The sequence below is a fragment of the Glandiceps talaboti genome, chromosome 16 (genome assembly GCF_964340395.1).
Source record: "Glandiceps talaboti chromosome 16, keGlaTala1.1, whole genome shotgun sequence".
Lineage (NCBI taxonomy): Eukaryota > Metazoa > Hemichordata > Enteropneusta > Spengelidae > Glandiceps > Glandiceps talaboti.
The window spans coordinates 15,749,968-15,760,695 of record NC_135564.1 but is presented as its reverse complement, the minus strand read 5'-3'; the positions used below and the strand labels follow the sequence as shown (position 1 = coordinate 15,760,695).

At 36.5% G+C, this 10,728-nt stretch overlaps 1 protein-coding gene across 1 annotated transcript; it reads left to right on the top strand.

Annotated features, from left to right (window-relative positions):
* Positions 1-8,820: 8,820 nt before the first annotated feature.
* LOC144447164 (galactosylceramide sulfotransferase-like) lies at positions 8,821-10,565 on the top strand. The gene is made up of 3 exons (XM_078137069.1): positions 8,821-8,885; positions 9,171-10,147; positions 10,555-10,565. Exons 1-3 carry the CDS (start codon positions 8,821-8,823, stop codon positions 10,563-10,565), a joined length of 1,053 nt encoding a protein of 350 aa, XP_077993195.1.
* Positions 10,566-10,728: the final 163 nt, after the last annotated feature.

The window sequence follows — 10,728 nt, the reverse complement described above, 5'->3', positions numbered from 1 at the left end:
CATCTCTGGTACAATGATCTGCAATCTGTCATGTGGGTTACATTGCAACTGCAAAAATACAGCTGTCCCTTCTGGTGAGGCTTCACAACGGGTGTATCTTTCTAAAGACTCCAGAATATATATTCAAGAAATTTTCTTCTTTATTTTTTCATTATTTCGAAATTCACATCACATTTCATATGCGAATTATACCAGGCTAGTAATAAAAAAATGAGTTCATGGTGTCTGTAACTGTCAGTGTATTTCCTCTCTGGGCCTAGCTGTTGGCATATCTCTTCAATTCAGTCTGGTGCTAAATCGTCCACTGCCAGCAGCTGTTATCAAAACGCCATTTTCGTAAAATCAACCACATACCAATATTTCCACAATATTGTATAAATTATTGTATATTCAGAGACTGGTAAAGATGTTGTATGTCACAACACAGCGTTTACCGAACCTTTCGAATATCCCATCAGATCCAACGAGACTATTTGAAGTCTCTTACAACACAAAATACTTTAAAGTGTATTTTTGACAAGCTATATTAAAGCTTCTTTAATCTGGTTATACTCTGACCATGCCCTACCACCAGATATTGGTTGTAAAGAGAATTGGATGGGAAGAACAAAGATTGGATGGGGAAGAACATGCACAGGGACAAAATCCTCCTTTTGTGGACATCTGAAGAATTACAGAGGCTATATCACCATCCACGTCACCTCCAGTACACTGCCAGGGTACCAGGTACATTTGTATTTTCATATGCTACAGCCACCAATGATTTATCAACCCTAGATTTATGAGTTGTTGATTCACATGTGTTATAAGATCAGCTTGGATATTTTCTGTCTGCTGCTCTTGCTTCTCAATCTTTTTTGTTGATGTATATGACTTTGTCTTTTCTTGTCTTTAGCTTTGCTGTGTGTTGTTCTTTATACTTTACTGTGTACGTGTCTCTGTTCTGTTATGGTTGACGAATTTTCTTCAAGAAGTTTTCTTTTAACAATCCCAATGCTTTCTTTCCTTGCATAATTAAGGTTCAATTTCTTTGGCGGTTCTGATTGTTCCATAGATGGTCTATTTACTATTAGTCTTGGTATTACTTTCTGTAAGTTGTTTATTAGATTGTGGTATGCTGTTGGCCATTTACAGAGGCATTGAATAATTTCTTATCTACCTGGACATAAAGGATCACTTTATTGTGTTTCAGCTGTGTTCAGAACATTAGTGAATTGTTCTTGTGTACTTATATCAATAACTTGTTTTGCATGTATATCTTCCACTGATCGATACGGCCCACGATGAGAAATTACGTTACCAGTTGTCGGTTCGCCTTATCTACCACTATCAGATAGGATTTCCAGGAACTCTGGTGTCAGCTCATTCACTGTGTCGCTTGAGTCATTCAATACAGAGTGAAATATAATCTCTTTGAACCTCATACTCGTCTCCAAAGATAGGTTTCATTTCTTGGGACATCATGTTGGTAGCATCCTGACAATACTGATCAAATGATACGTCTTACCATGGATGGGCTTCCTTAAAGGGTAGAGACTACATTCAAGTGTCTACCCCTAATTGCCTGGTTTAAACTTTCTTTTGAGACTTTAATCTTTGCTCTTGACTCTGATCTTCAGGTTGAGTTAAATTTAGCAATTTCCTGTATTATCAGACTGTCAAAAGATGAATTTTGTAAATTATACTAGACTGACCCTTAGTGGGTCGATATCCCATTTATGCAAATTTAATAGGATGGTTGGTGGCTATTAGCATATTAGAGTACAGGTGGTTGGTAGTGAACTATACAAAGGTCTGAGAACCCGTCCTCGTGGAACGGGTCACGGGTCACGCCGGCTGACGACCGAACAGCACTTGAAATTAACTCTGAGGTTGTAAAACGTGTTTCAATATACTACTACCTAGGAACACTCATTGATGACAAACTTACATTCCAACAGAACACCGATGCTGTATATAAGAAATGCCAACAGCGAATGTACTTTCTGCGTAAACTAAGATCACTGAATATTAGACCAGATATACTGAAAGCATTCTACACTAGCCACATTGAGAGTGTAGTTACCTTTTCGTTTCTAAGCTGGTTTGGAGGATTGACTGTTTCAAATGTTAACAAATTACAGACAGTTGTCAATACCTGTACTAAAATGTGTGGAACTGAATGTAAAAACATGAAATCATTATATGGAAAACAAGCACTTGTTAAAGCCACAAAAATTACCAATGACCCTTCCCATGCCTTAGTTCAGTATTTTGAGATGCTTCCCTCGGGTCGCAGGTATCGAATTTTATCCTTGAGAACACGTCGTGCTCGGCTCAGTCACGTACCTTCTGCCATCAGAATACTTAACCAGAGAATGTAAGAAGTAAAGGAATGTGAGTGTTTTTTATGTAGTCTTTTACACAGTTTTTAATGTCGTCACACTTTTGTTGTTCTTAGTACTACTTTAACGTGAAAGATTATATGTATGCTTTTCTGTGCTGTTGCAAGACAAATTTCCCCGTGAGGGATTACGTAATAACGTAATAATAATCATCTTGGTTGGAGCCTTGCTGGTTGTTGTTGCTGTATGGACTCTGAAATTGTACACTAACTGTGCACCGTAGAACTTCGTGAAATCCTGCTACGGGCTGGCATGCTGAAACGCTATACTAACTGCAACCCAAACAAAAGTGTGTGGCTGCTTCGGACTCACTCGACGAAAGTAATTCGATAGTACTGAACTTGTAAGTAATTCACGCGAACAATGCGTACGTGCACCGGAAGGAAGACAACCCGAACTCTTAGTTATGACTTTAGTCTTTAATTAAGTTGCCACCACCAACATTTACCTTAACCTTAAACTCATGGTACATGCAATGTACTAGAAATTATTTAATTCTTTAGTCGTACTGAGTGTTGTACATTATTTTTTTGACTTGCGTTATCATAACAAAGTCCTTTAAGTGAAACCTGTAACCCTGTGTGTATGCGTGCATTCTTTTCCTCAGAAACGGTTGGTTCCCCACCCTCTGGACTGCAATTGCGCCACAAAACCCACTCGGTTATCTTGACACAGACACTTTGTAGTATTTATCTTTTGCTACAAATTCCTTTTAAATCATGTCTCCTTGCATTCAGTCACATAAAAGTAAAGTATTTGTGAGTGGGAGGCTATCTTCTAAGAAGACTTGTTTCGTTGGCGATAGCCTTCGACAAGGAAGTTAGTGATATCCTGTCGGTTGTGGTAGATACAGGCTGCCTCTAGAACTGTTGCACATGTGACTATGTATGAAGGCCAACCAATCTGCTCTGCATCCAGACTACTGATCTTTATGGGGGGGGGGGGGGCAAATGCCTCACAGGCAGTTTGTAAAAGGCGATGTACCACTGACTCTGAAAATTTCCATAATACAGGCAGTGTGCCTCTCTTCCTAGTTTTCCAAAGACAGGTTCAAGAGTGCTCTGAGGTTCTTGCAATACCTTCCCTGTTTGTGAACAAAATCCCAAGAGAAAATGGGCATTGGAATAGAAGTAGTTGAGGTTTGAAATTTGGTCTTTATGGCCATCTTTCAGCTGTTCCTTTCGTCACTCATTCAGAACTTCTGGTAATATTCATAACACTTGACCGGCCACTCACATTTGATAGCATGGTGTTTAGTCCTAAGGAACCGGTCAGTTTCTCCATCCCGGGGGAGGGGGGTTCTTGAATAGGGCCGACAAAAGAGTCACTGAACCCCCCCCCCCATCTGTAAAACCCAAAACAGGCTAACCCCCCATCACTTAATTCTAAAACATGATGACACCCCCCCCCCCCCCCCCGTACATAATATTCACATGACAGGTATTTTTTATTGTAACTCAGTGTGGACTGCTTGACTGTCTTGCATCTACTTTATAAGATCCCTGGTTAGCACTATCATAATTATGATTATTGACTACACAGGGTAAATATAATCCAAAAGGACCTGAATAGCATCTTGACAGTGAAAGGTAGGGGGGGGGGGGGGTTTGAGAAGGGGATATGTACATCTCTTATGGGTAGTCCTAGAGAAGCCCTGGGGATTTTTTTACTCTGAAAAGTCAACTTTAAGATTATTCAGACCCTTTCAGACAATAATTTCCAAGCTTTACAAGACAGCACCAACATGTAAAAAGCAACTACATAGGGTTGAAATACATTTGAAATATACTTTGAGAGCATCTTGACAGTAAGAGGGGAAGAGCTTGAGACTGGGATAGGTCCAGCTCATGTGGGGGGTCCGAGGCGGTCTCCCTCTAGAAGCCCAGGAGGATTTTTACTCTTAAAGCCAATATTTAGGCTATTCAGACCCTTTCAAGCAATAACTTAATCCATGCTTTACAAGGCAGCACCATCAAGTATCAGAAACTATTCGTTATAACTTACATAGGGGTCAAATATGTTCTTAAAAAGATAAATGGCATCATTATATACATGTAGTAAAGGTCAGCACATCTAATGGTAGTATCATTGGTAGGGGAGATTGGAGTTTAATGCAATTTTAGACTATCTTGGCAAACATTACACAGCTTTAAAAGACAATATCGTGTCAAATTAGAATAGGGTGAAAATATTTAAGAAAAGTTTAATACCATTATGACAGTGAAAAGGTGCATCTGATTGTTGGTGCATCTGATTGTTGGTTGAGTAAGTGACCTCTGGGGTGAGGAAGTCCTAGGGGTTTTTCCCTCTGGCAGATCTGGAGTTTTTTGCTTCTATTAAGGCAATGTTTAGGTTATTCATAGCCTTTGAGGTAATATTGCCAAGCTTCGAAAAGCTAACGTAAATGTAAGTTTTAAATGAGTTTCCCATGTCACTTAAAAATGGTTCCGTAACATTGGTATAGGGGTATTAATATTGCATCTATAGTAAAGTCACCGGTACGTATGTATGTATGTATGTATGTATGTATGTATGTATGTATGTATGTATGTATGTATTATATGTATGTATGTATTATATGTATGTATGTATGTATGTATGTATGTATGTATGTATGTATGTATGTATGTATGTATGTACGAACATCTGGGAGATTATTTACATATAGAACAAACATGAAAGGACCCAATAGCACTAGTGATCCCTGTGGAACTCCTGGAACGCGTTCAGTAGCCAAAGCAAGGAAACAAATCTAAATGATCTATGAAATTTATATATTGTAAATTAACATGAGTTGCAGTATATTCACATCTGGTGAAGAAAATCTTTTAGTAAGTTACGAAAAACATTCCTTGATGATTTGGACCTAACATCAAGAGGTAAGTTGTTCCAGTGTATAGCTCTTGATGTCTCATTGAGAGATAGTTTTGTAATAACCGGCCACTAAAACCCGTTTAATTTGTGAATTAGTAGCTTGTGACTAAGTAACTGAACCAAAAGCTTCACTGAAATCTGTGTATACTGAATCTACTTGTAGCTTTCTGTCGAAACAATCAGGAAGAAAATCAACATAAATTATGTGACTAAATTTTTTTGGGTACTACGGTATTTAACAAAACCATGTTGGTCGTCACTAATACATTGCTCTACATGCCCATAGATCTGAGCATGGACACGTTTCTCAAAAACTTTGCTGACTATTGACAATACACAAATGCACTGGTCTACAATTTGTTACATCACTCTTATCCCCTGATTTGAATATAGGCACAATATGAGCTTTTTAAAAGCTAGGGGAACATGAACAATACCCCCCTTCAAAGACCTACTAAAAACGAAGGTTATATTGCCATGCTAAAAATGAATGACAATGGGAGAAACGAATCATTTGCACATTCCTTTAGGAAAATACCAGAAACCATTGTCAGGTCCTATTGATTTGTTCGTATCAATTGAACTTATAACTCAAGTCTCTTTTAGTACAATATCAGTACTGATATTCATGACATCGAAAGAAACATCAACTACAGGCAAATCTGTAATATCGTCACCCCTTTTGAACACTGACTTTTAAAAGTGTTCGTTCCTGCCACTCAACATGGCACCGCGCGGATAGTTACGTAACGGATTTTTGTCTGTGTTTTAAATACACAGTGTGACATGAGTAGTGGACTTTTGCTGTGGCGTCCCGTTTGCGTAGTTGACACACTTGGTCTTCGATTGGGCGTGGATCTTGTTTGATGTGTTTCTAATTACATTTCTTGTCCATGGTAAGTATATGAAAATATCTTCCTGATTTGACCAATGTTTGATTGATATTTTTTGCGAAAATATCACTAGATACGCTGACTAAAACGACGCGATTGGTGAGGGTGGCGGTGGACATGCAACTTAAGGGTATTTTCGTAATCGGGCCATTTTACACTAATCGGGCCATTTTATTTTTTTCACTTTCCCGTCTGTGGACTTTGAAGTGAACGAATCGGGTCGCTTAACATAATGTCAAGTTATAGTTATCATGTTTAGTCTAACAGGCAGGGGGATTCTTGTCATATACATAATGACGCCTTTAGTAGGCACCCAGCCAGGCCGTAATCATTCTTTGTATCATCATGTGTATTTGATCTTGATCCCGTAAGGCAGGCGGTAATAAAATGGTGATGTCTGTCCGCGTGTCCGTTCGTCCGGCCGTGCCTGTGTCATCGTTTTCTTAAAAACGGCTGGCTGATTTATACTTAATTTGGTACATATAATGTTTTGGAGAATGGCTAGACCTGAGTAGTTTTTGAGCGAGATCTGGTCATGTTAATTTGGGAAATTTGCATATCAATGAAATCAAGTAAGACTGCATACTTCATGTATTATTAAAGTTAGTGTATTCGTTGAACCACAGGGTCTCCCCTCCACTGTCTATGGTTGAACATAACAAAGTGCATTTGTCCTATAAAATTTATTGATGTATTGTACAGTGTTAATGAATAATTTCCATAATTAACGATTTTCGGTAGTAGGCTATATCATAAGACTGCATACTTCAATTTCAATATGATTTACTACATATGTTAAGCATAACAAAGTCCGTACACCCTATAAAGTCTGTTTATGTACCTTACAGTGTTAATGAATAATTTGCATGATTAATGATTTTCGGTAATCAGGATATATCTTAAAAATGCATATTTGAATTTCATATCATTTAGTACATACGTTAACCATAACAAAACGGATATGTCCTATAAAAGTTGTTGATACAGCTTAGAGTTTTAATGAAAACTTTGCATAATTAATGATTTTAGGTAACTAGGCTGTATCTTTAAAATACGAGCTTCAAATTTCGTATAATATGGTACATATATCAACCATAATAATACGCACCTGTCCTATGAAGTTTGTTGCTACAACTTTTACCTTTAATGAGTATTTTGAATAATGAACGATATTCAGTAATTAAGCAGTATCATGCGCACTTCAAATTCTGTATAAATTTGCATAACCATTAACCTAAGAAAACACGCTTGTCCCAAAAAAGCCTGTTACCATAGTTATATATATATATATATATATATATATATATATATATATATATATATATATATATATATATATATATATATATATATATATATATATATATATATAATTAGTGACTCCCTTACGGGAGGCATTCAGTTTAAATCTGGTTTTCCATAAATTGTAAAACATTGATTTAAAATCCCTAAAATAGAAACTGAATGCTCAACGTACTGCATAATGAACGCTTTATTTGAACTATAATCAGTAAAAAACACCACGGTGACTATTTTATGTACACGTATAAAACCCCCACGAATTTACCTTTAACGTTTGAAAGATTCAATGAATACAAGCAACAGCAACACTGTATATTGCTATCGTCCGAAGTACATTGCATTGTACTACAGAGTGAGTATGTGCATACCCTGGATCACTTTCAGTTTGGAGATCTGCATGAATTACCCCCACCCCACCCTCATTCTGATTATGTACAGTGCGTTCTTTCTTCTTTTTTGATGATGAAAGATCGTCGCTGATCGATGTGACGGTGGTTTTCACGAGTCTTTTTCTTCACGTTTACTTCAAAATAGATCTTTGGAAGTATTTCCTTGTTCAGGGCAAAATCCTGGTCGTCTTTATTGTTCTTTTCACAAAGAATTTTTTGTAGTTCATCGTTCATTTTTACGCAGTTACGTGTAAAGCAACTACAATGACCTCAGACCATTGATGTGACGGTAGTTTGCATGGGTCTTTTTCTTCACTTTACCAGAAAATAGTTCTTTGGAAGTATTTTACTTCTAAATTTAACAAGAGGGTGCGGCGACCCCGGTAGCGTTAACTTGTTCATGGAGAAGACTGCTTGAATATTGCTATGACGTGTCGACGGGTCTCCTTCAAATCGATTCAAATCAGTCGTTTGAAAATCAGAAATTGTCTCTTTTTTTAACAGCTGAAAACAATTCATGAAATGTACCTACTCCAAATGTATGACTGGTGTCATACTGTTTAGTGTAATAACACTCCTGCTATATGAAACACCACATTCACCAGTATTGGTATCACATCGAAACCACCTAAGTCAACTTGTAAGTAAGTTACATAAACGGTAAGTTTAATATCCACTTTACCAAATTTAGTGGCGAGATTTCCTATTGAACATCTACAGAAATATTTGCTGTTACAAGTTCAAGACAATTCCAACCCATTCAAAATCAAGAAGAGAAATGTTTAATGAGAGGACAAACTATATGCAAATTTATCAAATGTGATAGTTCAAAATGGCCTTCAAACAATGTTTAATCTAGTGTAGGGTCTATAATCTAGGGGACAATTAATAGATTGACGATATCCTCGACAAAGAAAGTTATATTAAAGTGGGTCAAGATGAGTTATATGAACTTTTTACACAAGTGAAAGAAACCACATGCCTGTTGTCGATGTATGCCTTCTAGATTGTCTTCTGGCATTGTTAGAAAAACTGTCTCCACAGTAGGAGTTTCCTGATTTTTTTTTGATATGTATCATATTATTACATCCTATGATCGTTTATGAGTTATATCAGAAATCCAGGTTTGAGTCCAGTCAATTGCAAGTGATTGTTGTATAGGGTACTTTTGAATGTCATTGAGTAGGTGCAATAAATGCGAGTACATTTTGAATATGCAGTAAAAACTACGCCTAGACACGCATAATTTCAGCTTGTGCCCCTTTAATATTATTTATTTATTTATTGTCGGGTAATCATGTTGTTGTCAATTGGTATTTAATATTCAGGTTTGGTAACCCAGATAAGAAAAATACCAACTGTAAACCCATAACCGACATCATCTTCGTAAAAACTCACAAGACCGCCAGTACTACTACCGGTACCATTATTGAGCGTTATGGATACAAGCATGGCTTGGCATTTGCAATACCAGAAGGAAATCAAATTTTTGACGAAAGTCGTCCTTTCACGCATAAAATGGTTAATCGTACGAAACCAAATTTCGGAAACAAATTCAACATCATGGCAAATCACTTGGTTTTTAACAAAGAAGAACTTGATAGAGTTATACCAAATGCTACGTACGTCTCGATATTACGTCATCCAGTGAAGAAATTCGAATCCACTTTTGGATACTATGGTATTGCTGAAAAGATGAAGCTTAATCAGCATGTTAATCCTTTGGAACAGTTTATGAAGGACCCTGATAAGTATATGAAGAAGCATGAGTTTAAAATGAAAAAACAATTACGAAACGGCATGATGTATAATTTAGGTTTTAATCATCGCTATGATGAGGATGTTGACGTCATCAACCAAACAATTGCAAAACTGGACAAGGAACTAGATTTAGTTCTGTTGACTGACTATTACGATGAATCTCTGATTTTGTTAAAATCCCGACTGTGCTGGGAATTCGAAGATATCCTTTATATTTCGAAGGGGAACCGGACCGAGAACAGACGTTATAAAATATCTCCATCCCTTGCTACAAAGATAGAGAAATGGAACCAAGCAGATGTTCTACTCTATGAACATTTTAATGAGACATTCTGGAAGAAAGTTAATGACTATGGACCCACATTTCATGCGGATTTAGAGGAATTTAGAAAATTACAAAGCAAATTCGACGATGAATGTATTCAACATGGCAAGACAATGGAACTTCATCACGGTTCAAATTTACCACTGTTGAGAACGAATGCATCAACTGAATGTCAGCTTGCTTCACTCAGAGTGGTTGATTTTCATTCATTTATCAAAAGTAATTATACCAATATGAACACGCTAATAAAAAAATTGTATAATTCAACGATTACTTTTTGAGGAAAATTGTACATGCTAATCACCCTAATTTGCATACCATACAGTTTTGTTTGACTGTACAGTACTTGGTTAATTCTTTACAAATTTACACTATATGGATGGCATAATCTCTGATAACATTTTTAGCAAATTTTTAAAACCCACTTTGCATAATTAGACATACAATTAAACCATTTTCTCACTAGACATTATTTCAAATTTGTTGGTTCAAATGAATATATATTTGGTGCCCTTGTTACATGTGGTTATATCTGTATGTGGTTAGTTTTTGAATAAATTCCATGCATATTGATTATATTAATTTGCATACTATTTTTGTGATTTTGTTGTTTTCCTTATTTGAAGAGACAGATTAGACTAGATTAATTAATACTTGATAAATATATTCTACAATGAAGCAATATGTTCCAATGATTTTAGCCAAATCGGTCCACAATAATTTCCTATTAGAGTATTTTCTCCCACTACTATTTCAAAAACTATTGTATCAAATGAAATGAAATCATATATAAATACTCT

Bases quoted from the DNA above. Each gene is read 5' to 3' on its own strand.
- LOC144447164 (XM_078137069.1), top strand. From the start codon at position 8,821: ATGCCTGTTGTCGATGTATGCCTTCTAGATTGTCTTCTGGCATTGTTA. The intron at 8,886-9,170 runs GTAGGAGTTTCC...TTTAATATTCAG, and splicing joins TTAGAAAAACTGTCTCCACA to GTTTGGTAACCCAGATAAGA.